The sequence below is a fragment of the Saccostrea cucullata genome, unplaced genomic scaffold, assembly GCF_032062105.1.
Source record: "Saccostrea cucullata isolate Sc308-1 unplaced genomic scaffold, CSIRO_AGI_Scuc_v1 ctg1423, whole genome shotgun sequence".
Classification (NCBI taxonomy): domain Eukaryota; kingdom Metazoa; phylum Mollusca; class Bivalvia; order Ostreida; family Ostreidae; genus Saccostrea; species Saccostrea cuccullata.
Genome location: NW_026921181.1, coordinates 30204 through 46834, shown reverse-complemented (window position 1 = coordinate 46834; position 16631 = coordinate 30204). Strand labels below are relative to the sequence as shown.

The 16631-nt window shown below is 31.0% G+C and overlaps 3 protein-coding genes across 3 annotated transcripts; 1 reads left to right on the top strand and 2 right to left on the bottom strand.

Annotated features, from left to right (window-relative positions):
- Nucleotides 1–1319: 1319 nt before the first annotated feature.
- LOC134259367 (uncharacterized) lies at nucleotides 1320–1886 on the bottom strand. Its single transcript, XM_062741956.1, has 2 exons — nucleotides 1730–1886; nucleotides 1320–1551 (listed from the first exon to the last, which is right to left on the bottom strand). Exons 1-2 carry the CDS (start codon nucleotides 1853–1855, stop codon nucleotides 1327–1329), a joined length of 351 nt encoding a protein of 116 aa, XP_062597940.1. The 5' UTR covers nucleotides 1856–1886; the 3' UTR covers nucleotides 1320–1326.
- A 2339-nt stretch (nucleotides 1887–4225) lies between these two features.
- On the bottom strand, nucleotides 4226–10343 carry LOC134259370 (signal peptide, CUB and EGF-like domain-containing protein 1). The gene is made up of 4 exons (XM_062741959.1): nucleotides 10053–10343; nucleotides 7423–7510; nucleotides 5429–5616; nucleotides 4226–4444 (listed from the first exon to the last, which is right to left on the bottom strand). Exons 1-4 carry the CDS (start codon nucleotides 10341–10343, stop codon nucleotides 4226–4228), a joined length of 786 nt encoding a protein of 261 aa, XP_062597943.1.
- A 3973-nt stretch (nucleotides 10344–14316) lies between these two features.
- LOC134259366 (acetylcholine receptor subunit alpha-like) lies at nucleotides 14317–15859 on the top strand. Its single transcript, XM_062741955.1, has one exon. The coding sequence runs from the start codon at nucleotides 14421–14423 to the stop codon at nucleotides 15693–15695; it is 1275 nt and encodes a 424-aa protein (XP_062597939.1). The 5' UTR covers nucleotides 14317–14420; the 3' UTR covers nucleotides 15696–15859.
- Nucleotides 15860–16631: the final 772 nt, after the last annotated feature.

The window sequence follows — 16631 nt, the reverse complement described above, 5'->3', positions numbered from 1 at the left end:
TAAAAGTACAAGCATATACACTAAATAGATTTAAGTACAAATTACCATTAGGCTTTCAAAATAATATATAACGAAAAGTAAATGTAGCTGGAATTCAAAGCTACTCAAACCCATTTCTTTATTGTGTGATGGTTTTCTTCTTTTCAGTCGAGTTTAAAAGTTTGCTCAATAAAGCAGTTTTTGGTGCATGAAAACATTTACACAACCAACATAAAGTTTCCCAGCCTAGTTTTCATTTAAAGGTTTTAATTGATGAAAGAAAATCTTTGAATACTATCATCATAGTGAATCGCCAAAGGGGTAAATAATTCCAAATGTCAAAGAGAAAAGCCCAAATTTTAAAGTAATGTGAAATATGTCCAATAAAGTAATCATCTACAAGGAAAAATGTAAAATGAACACAAAATATAATAATGAAGGCATAATATTGTTTAGAAATAAAACTAAGTGAATGAAATAAAACAAGTATTAAAAAGTATTTAAAGAAAATAAAATATAGGTGTCTCTTTTTGCTTTGTATATTGACAAAAATATTTTTGTATTATTTTTAAGGGGGGGGGGTGGTATATTCTTGTTGTATTTTATTTTGTAAAATTGGGTAAGAATTGAGATCACTTCGTCATATTCAGGGATCTTTTTAAAGCAACTTGTGCTGCAGTTTTTTTTTTCTAAATTGCCTCTAGTTTGATTTCGTTATAATTATATAGAATGAATATTTTACTTTTTATGTAATGAATGAAAATACCTATATTCACACAATATCTGGTTATGTTATAGATGGTTGAGCGGTATGTTATTGAACTTTGCAAGATCACCAATATTACATTTAAAATATTTTTGCACAAATATACAGTAGTTGTCATATGTAGATCTTTTTAAAAGTAAAAAAAAATCTGTAAATCTGAAAATGTGTAATGTAGATAATTTTTAGCATGTTTGCGTGTGCATTGCATTCAAAAAATAGTTTTCTTAAAAATAATTCAATAACAAAAATGCAATAAAAAAGATAATGCTGAAGTTTGTGTTTATTTTTAATCCGCTGATCAGTTGTTCGTAAGCAGAAACATATTTGAAAATTTGAAACCATGTATTTTAAATTGTCGTTATATTCAGAGTTAACTGGTCATTTTATCTCCTTCTATACACGTTAAAGTTACAGAATGTTTTATATGAAATTTTGTTAAAGATGATAAAATTCTTTTAAAACTTGTTTGTACATGAGTGATGTAATAAAATATTGAAAATAATTTAAACAGTTTACTAAATGAAACGTATGATTTTTTTTATCATATTGTATTAATCGAAACTTTTTAGGCATTTTTTTTTTTATCTAAGAATGACATTCCCATGGAAAGCTAAAGAAATCAAAGCCCTCATAATAATTTGAATCACTCCTGGGAAAGGTGTGGCAATATCCGGGATTGTTATGGCGCTCATAACTAAATCCACGACAATTTGGATCGCTCCAGCATGATTTCTTGCATTGCCTGTGAGAAAGCACTCCTTGATAAGTGTTTGAGTAGCCAAACGCTCTATCATTTTTATGCAGATCTGAAATATCAATGCTATATGTCAGGAAAATTGATAAATATCAAGAAGGGAAAAAAATAACTAGACTTACAGTTGAAAATGTTATTATCAACCATTATGAAATTAAGAGGTTACCAGAATTTTATTATATGATGAATTAAGTAGAATATTGTTTGTTTAAGATCAATGATAGTCATACGGTAGCACGTTGTCTTTTTTGAGTTGTAACATCTGTTGAATTGTGAGCAGTCTTTACAGGAAGTTTGACCGAATTCATTCTGGAACTGAGCGCCCGGGCAAAATACACAGGAACTTTGCCCGGCATTGGGCTGATGAAACCCCGGACTGCACATAGAACATGTACTTTGTCCTGTTGTACGAAAAGGTGGCATTAATGAATCAATGAGTGTGATCTTATATAAAATGTTGTAAAAATTAATGTACATTAAGAGACATTAAGAGACCGAGCCCGTAGAATGTTTCTTTACTAGCTAGACTCACCTTCCCCAGAGTAATATCCAGGTTCACAAAGTTCGCAGGAATCTATGGATAACGATTTATAATTGATTATTGTCACTCAACCTTTGATAAATACATGAATTTACCGAGTAAAATGATAAAATTGTCCTTATTATTATTTATATGGACTTTCATAAAGAAGAATGCATTGAAATACCAGTACCTGGGAAAAATGGCCTGTATTGGGAATGTAAAGAGTTAATTAGTGTCTTAATGAAATGTGAAGTTGCAATAGATTAGTTGAATGATCAACCAACTTCATTTTCTTACGAATATTTTAATCTTTTTTTTATTCTGGATGTTATCGACATGTGCTATTTCTTGTGTGTTTATTCAATCACCAGCGAACATTTCGCATACACTTTATTCTTGTAGTATATTCCTACCCTAATAGGAACACCAGATAATTATGCCACTTCAAAGTTGCAATTTGGAGTCCGAAAAACATTTAATTTTCAGCAAAATAGAAGATGTCCTCTGATTAACCTTGATATAGAGACTTTATATCTACACGTGCCTACAGGAAAAGTATAATTACCTCGAGAAAATGAATTCCTGTATGATTTGACAAAATTCCAATAGCATTTGGCAAAATTCCAATAGCATTTGGCAAATTTCAAATAGGATTTTTTTTTAAAAAAATCCCTACAGGATATTTTTCCATTAAGAGAATTTTATAATCAATGGTGAGTCTCTTACCTGACAGGTGAGCTGCACACTTGCAAAAGATAGGTATGAAGACTGTACGTACATCAAGGTTTATTAAATGCCATCTTCAATTTGCTGAAAATTGAATGTTTGGTGGGCGCCAAAATGCCGCTTTGAAGTTGCATAATTATCCGACATAGAGATTCCTCTAATGATAGTAGCTAATTGTACAGTCAGGTAGTGTCGAAATTCTGTTTTCTTATGCAATAAATGTATTTTACCGACTGTAAGCTGATAAAATGTAGATAAAGTAATTGTTTTCTTAATCTACCTGTCTTTCAAGGAAAAACTTTAAATGTTAAAAAACTATGCTATACAAAATATATAGAAACTAGAGGTATTGTGAGCAATAAGCTCACTAAATGATACCCCAGCTTCCCATTTGAATATAATGGGAGTGTTCATGTTTTGTTTTGGGAAACCAAAAATATGTGTCGGATCGAAAAGTAAAATAAGAGGTGCATAATGGCAATATATAATAAAGATTCTGTGAAAGTTTCATCAAATTTCATTCAGTGATAAAAGAGGAGTTACGGATAAGAAATGGGTACCCCAAAGCGTAACAGACAGACGGACGTACGTACAGACAGCTATACGTACAGACAGACATAACGGTTACTTTATGCCCTCCCGCTTTTTTAGCGGGTGGTATAAATATAGAATATAAACCTTAAAGGATGTCGATTCATCCATGCCCCTACCATTTGACTTCTCACTAATATTTCTTCCTGGACAAAATAATTTTTCTCATGACTCAAATATAAAGGACAGATGATACAATTTTCTTCTTTGAAGGAGACTAAATATTATATCGCAGTTTTGGAAAAAAATGAATTTTTCCTCCTTAGACTTGGAAAATGTATTAGATTGAAAAATATTATTAAATACTTCAATAAATTAACAAATATGGGCAAATCACACTCAGTAAAGGTTTACATATGAAAACAATTTTCAGAATAAGTTAGTTTGGTGCTAATAGTGTAATATAAACTTTAAAAAAAAAAACCAAATCAAGTGAATTTTATAAGGGAAAACAAAAATGATAAAAAAAATATCACATATATATGCTGATTTGTAACATATGGTTTTCACAAAAAAAAAAAAATATTGAAGTATTATTAACATATATTTTCCAAGTCTACAGAGGAAAAAAATCTAAGAACTATCCACTTTTCTAAACCTGTGACATGATATTAAGTCTATTGCAAAGAAAAAAATGTAATGCAATAAAATATGGTCAAATACATTGATTATTTTTGCGAAAGCAACGATTGATATTGAGCAAAAGTTTATATTTAATATTCGAAGATGGGAAAAAAGTGTAAAATCAAATAAAAGTACAATGAAACCTGTTTATTCCGACAAACACTGGGGACGAATTTCATGTCGGAATAGACAGTGTAACCTGGATTGCAAAGTATAAAATAACCTTAAAATTCGTAAAATGGGAAAGAAATTTTACGTCGGATTAACACTGTGACGGATTAAACAGGTGTCGGGTTAGACAGTTTTCATTGTAGTACAATTGACCTGCAGTTTCCTCTTCGTAGTTAGGTTGATAGGTACCAGCAGGACATAATTTGCAATGACTTGATCCAACTGTATCCTGATAAGTCCCTGGAGGACATTGACGACACTGCCAACTACCAGTGACCGCACTATATCTACCAGTAGAACAGGAAAGGCACTAGAAAAAAAGATACAGCGTGTAGAGGTCAAGTTTTTATTTTACATCTTGTTTTCCCTTTATCAGGTTGATAAGTGCCAGAACTACAGGGATTGCATTCACTTGAATGGGATTGGTCTTAGAAGGTGCCTTTCGGACACAAAGCACAAGACTCCATGCCAGTTTCGTTATTATACCGACCAATAGGACATGGTGTACACTAGAAGAATAATAGTAGCAAGAAAACTTCAGGTTCGTGCAGGACTATCAAAACAGCATTTGGAACTCCTGACGAATATCTACGCAACGAAAATGTTATTCCTAAATTACATGTATTTTGTTAATTCTGGACTTAATTCCCTATCTCTGTCTAACTATTGAAAAAATAACTACAATTTCGTTTAATTCATTGACATTAAATCTTGTTAAAATGTAATTTTTCAGACTTGGTCTATTATATAAACTCCAATTTTCAACTTTCTGACTATAAAATACATCAACATATATATATATATATATATATATATATATATATATATATATATATATATATATATATATATATATATATATATATATATATATATATATATATATATATATATATTACCGTGTGATCTGTTACACTGTAGGATAGGGTGATGAAGTAAAGTCGAGGAGATCAACCATGTGTTTCCTATGAGGAGTGTGAAACTGATCGATCCATTTTTATCCTATTATGTCGCCGAAGGATAAGCGATGTTTTTCGTCCACTTATTTTACTTATTTGCATGAGTACCAGTTGCATCTCGTTTTTAACAATATGTACTATTTGTGTCCCTGATCAATTTTATATTTCATATGAAGTAGTTATTAAAAATTTCTACACTTAAAAGAAGTCCCTTTATATGGCTTTCACTGCAACATTTAGATACATGAATATTGACGACGTTCCATCAATTAATAAAACGTATTTATTTTCACCCCTACATAAAAAGCTTTTTTGCATATACAAATCTAACATACGGTATCTTTTCCTTGATTCGTTTGATAAGTTCCAGCGGGACATGGATGACAAAAGCTTGACCCGAACTGATCTTGATACGACCCTGGCTGACACATCGAACACCAATGAAGTCCACTTCCGGTGCTATACTGTCCAACTGAACATGGTATGCATTGACCATCCTTCCCATAGGTCCCTGGTGCACATGCTGCTCAATATAATTTTAAAAAAAAAATCTTTGCATTTTTAAACGAAGATGAACATTCAGTAATATAAATCATACAAAGCGTCCCCCGAATGGATCCGTGATCAATTCGAAAGAATTTCTTCAATAAGGTTGAGGAGAAGAGAGTACAAAAGGCATATAATATCATTTTTAATTTTAATATTAAAAAATAGTTTAAAATAATGATATGAAGTTTTTTTTCATTTGTGAAAATTGTTGCACTGATTATTTTTCTCATAACATTGTAATGACCGATATAACTTCTTTTTTCTTCAAATCGTCTATATGTTACAGTAAATATGTGAAATCGGGAATTTCATGTATTTCCTAATCCATCCAGTAAATACGTTTATTTACTGGCCGTTTTAGGAAATACATTTAACTACTGAATAGCTAGGAAATTCATGTATTTACTAAAAAAATTTAGCCAATTTTACACGTTTTTACTGAAGCTTTATGACTATATATGATTGTGCTCTAAAACATCTCATAAGTAAACAAATACAGTGTACTAGTATACATGCTTTTGAAGTCGAAAATAATAAGAACTATTTCCACAAAGCTGACGTTATATATTAATTTCCCATTCTGGGCAGGATTCGGACTTTCAAAGCATTGTATTTTTAAAATTCCATTTAAAGCTGATAAACCCTTAAGAGTTATCTCTCTTATCAGAGTATTCATGATCTTTAAGAAGGAATGCCTTAATTAAGGTATTTCCATCCTCCTGTGATGGCATAAGTTTTTACAGAGACTTTCATTTATTCATATTCACACCCAATAGAAAAATTTCTTTTTGAAGAATGATTTCCACGTGTGTTTAAAAATACTGTTAAGTAAAAGAATTTAAAAAAAATAACATTTTCTTTATTGAATCAATTATTTTTTTTTTTAAATATTTCTAAGGACAATAACCCCTTCTCGAGTCTCTTCTTTAAGGTACTTTCTTTGTAAAATGGATTCCCTGATATTCTAAATTCAAATATATTTATAAGGAAGTAATTACTTTGGAGCTTTCAACACCAGAATGATGTATTTGAAATAGATTTTACAATTTTTTTATTAGAAAAATGACAGCCGCGTATCATCATGTATATTTTAGGTAATATTCACGAATAAAGATTTTTTTATTTCATAAATAACGTTCGTTTATTCAAAATATTATTTATTCACATGATATGCTAACCGATATAAACACTGAATATACTGTACATCTCTTCATATATAATGATTCATATTTTAGATTAATATGATCTCACCAAAACACAGTCAGTAAATATGTGTAAAAAGTATTGAAAAATACAGTAAATACGTGTAATTCCTAACTGAAATCAGTAAATACGTGTATTTCCTAAGCAGAGTAGGAATTTCATGTATTTCCTAAAATTCAAGAAATACATGAAATTCCTGATTACACATATTCACTGTAACATATGTATTCTTATTAAGATGATGTAAAAAATTGTGTGTGTTTTTTAAAGCATCAATAATTTGTGTGTAATTAATTATCAGTATAATATTTAAAAAATATTTCGAGAGATCTTGTGTTATCTTTACATGTATACCGTTTTTTGATATTTACGACTGCTTTTTTTTACTATAACCACCGATATGCTACTATTCTCTTATTTTATTTTGAAAACGTATGATAAATTTAAAAGGTGCCTTAGCTGTCAGATATCATTACAATTACAGACATCCATTTTCGGATATTGATACTTGTGTGATCTTTCATGTTAAGCGTTGATTTAGGACAAAATTAACCAAAGGAGATAGGTAAATACCTACCTGTTGATATACACGTGACACTATCGTGTGTGTTCACACATTTGAATGAAGATGGACATATCCAATCTCTACAGTTTCCCAAAGATATCTGTCGATTAAACATTATAACAAAGTATACCAATGCATTTAGCAGAACATAAATATTTTTCAATTTTTCAGGTTGATATGAATATAGTTATACTGTAAAAAGGGAGATTTTCGTTCCTCTTTTTATTTTTGCCCCTTTTCGCCCTTGTCACAGGTGGGCAAATTCAAAACGGTCAATATTAATTCTTAATCAGAACTGTGACTGGGCAAAATTAAAACGAGGAAAAACTGAAAGCAAAGCAAGTGTAATAGGGCGAAAGTAACCCTGTATTCACTACTAGTGATTCGTATTAACGATGTCGCCTGCGTTGCGAATTGGTAGAGAGTCTGCTCTGTCATGGAGTAAGGAGCTGAGGTTTTGTCGCAAGTTCGAATCCTCTGCGGACCGTGGAGACCGGTCCCTCAGATGTGACCGTATAAATCGAGGTTCCTGTTACGGTGAGTGACACGAATAAGTTCTTTAACGTAGAACCTATGTCATATGACATCATAACTAGTGAATGTGTTTAGCCTGTGCTAGATCCATTATGATTAATTATAATAATCATAATTAATTCAATGTCATTTCCCGTACTTTACAGCTTCAGTATGGAAATGGTAGAAAATACTGCATTTTGAAATTCACAGAATTCAATTTAAAATCATGCCGAAATAATCTTAATTCGATTTATACATTTTTTAATATAATGCTTAATAACAATATATTTCTTGCATTAAAGAAACCTGTAGGCACCTTTCATTTAATAGATCTTGACCTTAATTATGTTGACAAATCCAAGACTGTATTGTGTGATGAAATTACAATGTATACAGCTTACTGTAATAATGTAAATGGTATGTAACTATTTTGAAGGAATGCAAAAATCCTTTAAGTTTTCAGTTGCCAACTAAATAGTGTAATATTTTGATGAAATTTGTCAGTCAAAGATGTACATGTTGCAGATTGTGTGTACATTTTGTGATATCTATCGTGAAATGATGTGCATTCCTTTTCATAATTATTTGTTACTTATTCATATTCTTGGAGTTTTATTACAATTTCTCTATTAAATATATTACTTTTTGCACTGAAATTTGTGTCTTAAATTAACAATTACATCTTCGACGTTTTCCCTTTAATGTTTTCATTAATTTAAGCATGAATAAAAAGAACATAAGTTTTATTAAAAAAACCTTAAAATTATGACAAAGAAAAAGTTTCAAATGGTTTTGCATAATCAATTATTTGACCTTTCTACACTAATAAAATGTGAGTTTTCTGGCATTGAAAATTTAATAAGCAAGAAAAATTTATTTTAAAGTCTTAAACTTTTTTTTTAATTTAAGCAAATAGGTCATGTAATACTTTTTTGAAACTGGCTTAAATATTAGTTAAATAAATGATTCTGATAAATCAGGTCATGAAAGTTTACCATCTTAGATATTTGTGAAGCATTTCTCTATTTCAACAGAAAAAGCCTAAAATCAAAAGGGTGATTTTCCTTTAGGTGTATATTAATTTTTTGATATTTTGTAAAATTTAACAAATCACATATCTCAAGATCTTTGTGGGCGATGCCTGTGGACAATAAAAGAAAATTCAATTGAAAATTGTCAATTTTTAAGAAAATACGTGCACATGTGTAAAAATTAGCATTTAAAAACACATGTGAGAAAATGACTTGTATGATTTTTCTGCATTGAATTTCTATTTTTTAAAAAGCATGAGTTTTCAACTTTTATACCAGTTTCATTTTTTAGAAAATAACAGGGCAAAATTTGTTTGGAAACCATACCTTCTTCTTTTCAGATATTACTAAAAGGGTCAATTTTACGAAAATATTATAATTACTTTATTTGTCACACTCCGTTGAAAGAATTCATAAAAATTGATGAATAGATATTTCAGAACTAGTATAACACATTCCACTGAAAAACAGCTTTGTGTGCAACCAGCATCTAATAGGCATCTAAAATTTAAAGTACTGTTATATTACAAAGTAAAAAGTGATCATTGTCTTCTAAAAAACCTTCCGCCACAATATATAGTTCCAAGCTTAATTCTACTTGAATGGAATTTAATCGCGTTTAATTTTCTCATTGAATATACTTTAATTTGGGTCGTAGAATTCAGATTTACTTTTAAAACATAAAAATGATGCAGAATTTTTATAAATAAAGGTCAGGACCAAAATCCGCTCAAAAGCTCATGATTGAACGTCCCTAAAGAACAAACAGTCAAACATATATTCAATCCCATATACATTTCATATAGATACATGTACAATATATGATTCAATTTCATACACTGAACCACAGTTTTGCATCAAAATATTACAATTTACGCTATAACTGGTATTATTTTCGAGTCTATTTCATTTAAAACAAAAATTTGATAAGTGTTACACTTATATTGAACAATATCAAAAATAAAAGCCTCTAATACTTGTTTGACAAAAAAAAAATAAATAACTAATTTTTTTTCTATTGAAATAAAATAGATATCAGATATGATGTAAAAATTAAACTGCCATATTTTTGCAAGAAAAACACATCCAGATTACCTCAGAAGAATTTACAACATTGGCGAAAATGTAATCACTGTGTAAAGTCCCTTCCAAGCTAATTTCTGCCGTTTTGTTTTTTATTTCGCAAGCAAACTCTTTTTTATTATAATTGATGGACATACAGTGTCTTCGTAAAAGACATTCTTTAATACAGACATGGACACCAATGTTTGGTATTTTCTCAGTAGTAAAACCATCCAACAGGTATCCATGAAGTATGTTTTCGGAACAACAATGAACAGAAAACACAAAAAATCCAAACGCTAGGAAAACAAGCGTCACCAACATCTCTTCATATTTTGAGGGATGTTTATTCATTTGAGGGAGTTTTAAAGAGATATTACCGCAAATAGTTATCCCAAAGATAAACATGTCAGATATTGTCTATATATGCTTTTAAGTAATCAGTTAATGTAGCAGGATATTTTACACCTTGAAGAAATATTTGAGTTTTGTCAAATATAAACACTTAAGGCACAAATGAATTAAAGATAGACAAGGGGGACGAATTGATTTTGTTTTTAATCGTAAGTAATGGCTTTCACTCACAATTTCTAATATCTAAAATGACACTTAACATTCGATTTCCTAACTTTCTCAGAAAAGAGAATGCTGTTAAATGAATAAATGAGAACATTTTTAGAAACGATTTCTTTTTTTTATTGATACACGTATGCATATATATAAAAAGGGTAAATATTACGAAGAGTTATTGATCTCCTAAAAACGTCAGACAATAAAAATCTGCAGTGAAATGGAATAAACACAGACCATTAATAATTTCAGAGAAGAAGCTAATTTACCTCCGAAGAGTACATTGCAATTGTTAACATACCATGGCGACCAGTGACACCCTCTAAGAGCCTTTTGTATTGAATACCCCGTAGTCAATTTTAGTACAAAAAACAAATGGGTACCAAAGACGTCTATTTATTGACGGTATACATTTCTTCATTTACTTCTTTTCAAATAACCAAGTAAACCTCCCCAAAGATCCCTGTACATTAGATATTTAGCCGATGGTTTGCAACCTCGCGTGTTATATCTACTGAATTCCAAGGGTTCTTTTGGTTTACCTGTATGTTATTCATTTTAAGTCCTTGCTGACTATATTCTTTGTATTTGCTAGTGTCTTCCCTTAAAGCCTGTGCAAATGAAAGGTGTAGAGCGTCACCATTGGATTGTCAACAGCTTTATAACATGCTATATGGATAGCTCTGCGTTTATTAAAAATCAAAGTTCATTGCTTAAAACTCTTGCATCATTTGAAAAGCTATTAGGTCTTATTTCAGGTTTTTATGGCATTATAAGCATGTTGAGTAGGAATGCACCTGCTAAGGTCCGATGTTACATGTGGTACACTTACGCATGTTACCGGTTGAGCGATAGTGATTCCTGATGTTACTGTGGAAGATCTGCTCTTTGGAGTTTGCAGTAGATATAGTTTTAATTCGGAAAGAGATCTTTAATTTTTATGCGTTGTTTATCTCTTTTCCTTGAAGATTGAAATTGTATTGAACATTGTTTATAGAACATTGAATCAAATTTATTTGCATGTAGCAGAGTTCTATCTCATAGCCCTTCAGATACCAGGTAGGTATTCCGTATGACCCGGCGCTTTGAATAGTAAAAGTCTACGTCTTCCGTGGCTTCTTATGCTTACGTCCATGTTAGATGGATGCGGCGACGGACCCTTTTCTGGCAAGTAAAAGAAGTCGTATACTGACTGGAACTGGTCGCTTAATTGGCCAGCCTTGGTCTGCTTAAGGTTATTTTGTGAAAAACTCGTAAGCATCCTTTAATGGTGCCCCCCGCGACGTTTTGCTAAAATCTATTATTTGGGTCTCTTCAAGTAGGTTTTTAGACTCTTGTCATTGTTTGTAATATTTCCTGGTGATTTTGTTTAATTACACGCTAGCTAGGTGTTTTTCCGCAATTCTCACTATGTTAATTCTGCTGGGAGTTTATATTTGATGATTTCCTTTGTTTTAATGTTAATGCTTTTTTCGCCCTTTCTTCTTCTTTGTAATTTTCCTAATATTGCCATTTGTCATGGATACATAGTTTTGAATGGAACATTCTTGCTTTTTCACAATCTAAAATTAACCTTGAATTAAAAAAATCAGCTTTGATAAAATGATTGGTTTTAAATAAAGAAAAAATAAGAAAAAAATAAAATGTGAAGAAAACGAAAAAAACCACTTGCATATCGATTACCTGTTTGTTTGCAAGTATGTGAGCAGTATTAGCAAATGTATTACACTAAACTAAACAAAAAACCAGTTCTAGGTACCGTTCATACATATAAAAGTTTAGGTGTTGGGTATCAATACATTTAAAAGAATAAAAAGAGGATATCTATATTGTGTGATTTGATATTGACTTTATCCAACTCTTTGAAATGGTGTATAAATTCGTGAGGCTTGCCGAGCGAATATACACAATGTCAAAGAGTTGGGTAAAGCCAATATCAAATCACACAATTATAGATGTTCTATTTATCTTATTTGACTTGCGTTTTAACAAAACTTTGTGACTTCCCCTGCGAAACTACATGAATGATTGGTAATTACTTTAAACATATTTTTATTGAGTAATTCAATTAGGATTGGGCAACAGGCAAGGCCTATGTACACCCTTTCCTTGAAGGTGTACATTGGTAATGATTGGTAATTCAAACTGATGACAATTTTGATGACGTAGCACCGTTGATGTTGACATGCCTCTAAAGAAAGTAGATCGTATTCAAATTTTTGCTGTCTGCGTCTTTCAAAACATTATGTGACAATTGTTGGAGATTTACATCATACGAACTTCTGACTGAAAGTTGTTAGGACCATGTGATCGTGAAAATTAACTCTTTGTACGATGGCAGTACACTTTAACGTGTAAGGCACGGCTAGGGGCCACCTACTCGTAGATTAATTGTTGATCCATGGTAAGTTACACCTACATTACTAGGAAGGCATACTTAGTATAATATAAGAAAGCAATATTGAAGATTTTAAGGAATATTATAAGAACAACTTAACTGCTAGGCTTTACTTTCTTGATTTATAATGGGGGATGGGGGGGGGGGGGGTAACACCTGTCTTAATGAAGCCAATACAGGTTCCTGGATAAAATAAGACACTTCTTTGTTATATACGAGTCTTTTTCTTGCTTTTAACGATATTATCGCTCTTTATCATTCATTTTATTAGGGCAATAATTTCCACAAATAAAAGTTCCAATAAAATAAATTTTGAATCGAGAAATCAAGTCAAAACCTAAAGTGCTATTGATAAAGCTTCTATTCATGGATAAAGCAAATGTTTATCTTATGGGCTGTTTCCCCAACACGTATGAGATAAATAAATTAATTAAAATACCCATAAGATGTAAGCATTTTCATGAAGGCTCAAATCATTAAACTCAATTTACTTTCACAATAAAAATAGAAAAATCTGTATGTGTATAAAAAAAACAACAACAATTTATGAATACAAACGCTACCGTGCCCTTTTAATTCTTGACATGACGGATCATTTTATTAACCATATCTAAAATAGTTGCCATTTTGTCAACAAAACAATGCATTCTGACATAATAGTACATGTAGCTATGAGCGTTAACCTCCATCAGAACTATGTTTAGGACAGGATAATGACGTTAACATGAACATAGTTACTAACTATATCGACTAATGTCATTTATTTCAATATGGCAAAATCTTTTCTATATCTCTAGATACGAGATCCCAAAGGGAGGTGCATTTCCATGTACAAATAACCAAACAAAAGGTTTCTACATATTCTATAAAGGTTAACTTAGTTCAATGAGGACAATTTGCATTAGTAAAATTCAATAAAGGCGATAGCTCTGTCCCATGCGATATGAAATATTAACAACTTTCTTCTTTCACAATATTTTATGCATTTTATAAAAATTGCTGATTCGTTATCTCAATATATTCCATAGTATAAAAATCGTTCTAGTAATTAGGGCTGTAAGTTTCCCGAATCATTATCCTTTGCAAACATTTGTATTATCAATTGGGATTAAATATCCATGGAGATTGCCTAAATGTGCGCAAAGCATAAAGACTTTGTCATTATTTCAATGACAGGTATGGGAAAATACAAATGAAGAACCTGTCTTATATTTATTTCACAGCGAGCTTGAAAATGGACAATGAGAAGTACTTTCCATGTATATCTGTTAAATAATCACGCAGAGAGAAAAAAGTTTGCTTGCGTCCTCATTTAATAACAAAGTCCAGTTGTATTATTTGAGTCGCTTACCGCATGTTAACTCATTTGGAGAGAAACGTTGATAAAAAGGAAGTTTAAACTTTATTTTCTTATTTTTGTGAGTTGTTAGTAAATGTATTTGGATTTACAACAGCATCGAGAGCTCAATCTGACAGAGACTGTGTCTACATTTAGTAATAAACTACAAAACGTTCTTAGCATAATGGATATTATCAAAATTTTTCTTGTAATTCAACCAATGTTCACTGGAACTTTTTCTGATTTGATTGAAGACCATCTTTTCAAAAATTATTCTACTTTTGTAAAACCTCGACGAAATCAGAGCGAACTTGTTGAAGTAAACGTTTCAATGATAATCAAAACTGTTCTCAAAGTGGATGAAAGATTTCAGTATATCTCATTTTTTGGATGGTTCAATGTTCAATGGAAGGACGAATATCTGACATGGGATGAAAATAAACATCCGGGGATAAAAAGAATCAACGTTCCCTATCAAAGAGTTTGGATACCAGATATATCCTTGTATTACTCCGAAGAACATATCCATAACCTTGGAGCACATCCATTTGTATCCATCACTTCTCAAGGTCAAGTGACTTGGTTTCCAGGGGCAAAATATACGGTGCAGTGTCATTTGCTTGTGAAAAAGTTTCCGTTTGATGAACAGAAATGTAGCATGGTAGTTGGGGCATGGCAGACAACCGACTGGATGCAGAAAATTATTCCCCGTACAAGGTCGGACAATAATGTCAAAAACATAACAAAAAATGGTGAATGGGAGTTCAAAAGATTTACCCACACTGTCATCCATAACTCTGAGTTTGACTTAACTCAAATTGTTTACACGCTGGAATTCCAGAGAAGGTATCAGTACTTTATATTGAGCACGGTTATGCCTGTAATTATTCTTGCCATGATGAATTCTCTGACATTTCTAATTCCGGTAGAATCTGGAGAGAGAATGGCGTACTGTTTGACTCTGTTCCTAACTTTTACTGTATTTTTGACCCTATTTGATCAAACAATGCCGCGAAATTCCACGGATGTTCCGTACATAACTGTTTTCGTTGCGTTTCATCTGTTCCTATGTTCAATTTCGACTATAGTTTCCCTCATTACAATCAAAGTAAAAACCGCATCCGAAACGGAAATAGTGCCTACGTCATCATCAGAAAATGTCGTTGAATTTTTACCCTCTAATGTGGAAATGAGAAATAATAACTGTAAACGTATTACTAGCATCAGGAAGGAAAGTCTGCACTGTACATCATCGAAAGTGTTTTGCACATCTGTAATATTGCGCAAAATTGACTCCATTATGCTTGTGATGACTTTCTTAATTCTTGGTTTATCTACATTTGTTCTGATTGTTTGTTATTTAAACTAGAAAGAGTAAATTTGAAAAGTCTAATATCTTCAGATCAAAACCAATAACTTATGGGCTTAAGCCTACAGACCAAACCAAATATCTCAAGATCACATCTATGCAACAAGAGTCGGGGCATTAAAAGATTCGTATTTCAAGGAATACCATTTAAAATAGTAGAAATATTCTCTATTTAAAATCAGTAAATAATAAAATTCTAAATGTGAACTTGCTTTGCAAAAATAATTTTTTTAGAGTTCATACATGTACATTTCTTGACCTGAATGTGTATATCAATGAAATATGTATAAATTGGGAAGTTAATAATAATCTTGAAGTGAAATTATTGAATATAAAATGTTAAATAAAAAAAGAATCATAGATAAACAATTCTGATGTATCATTAAAATTAAAAGGTAATAATTTAATTTTACTTGTAACAAGTCATTTGATTGGATAAAAGATTTTATCCATTTTGTATAACATAACTTGCCTACGTCACAATGAGTTACGTCAAGAAACGTATTACTCCGCTTGACGTTACTTTAAAAATTTAATTAATGTGAAGCCTCATTCAAGGGGGAAAATTGTCTCATTGTCTGCATTGAAATTATTATAAGGAGTGAAGCTTATTTCAACTAATATTATAGAATATAACAAAACTTGGGGCAGTTTACGTTTTTTTATAAATCGCCTCGCGGTTTATAAAGCGTACACTGCCCCAAGTTATGTTATATCGTAGAATATAAGTTGAAATAAGCTTCATTCCTTAAGTCCATTATAGAAGTATTTAACTTACATTTTAATTTTACGAGTATAACAGATCAAAATTGTTTATCACATGTCCATTTTTTTTAAATTATTTAAAATGATACTCTATGGAATGTTTTTAGAAAGCAGTTATTTTTAGCTAATTCTGTCATTTATTATAAATGTTTTTGCACTTTTTTGAAAGAA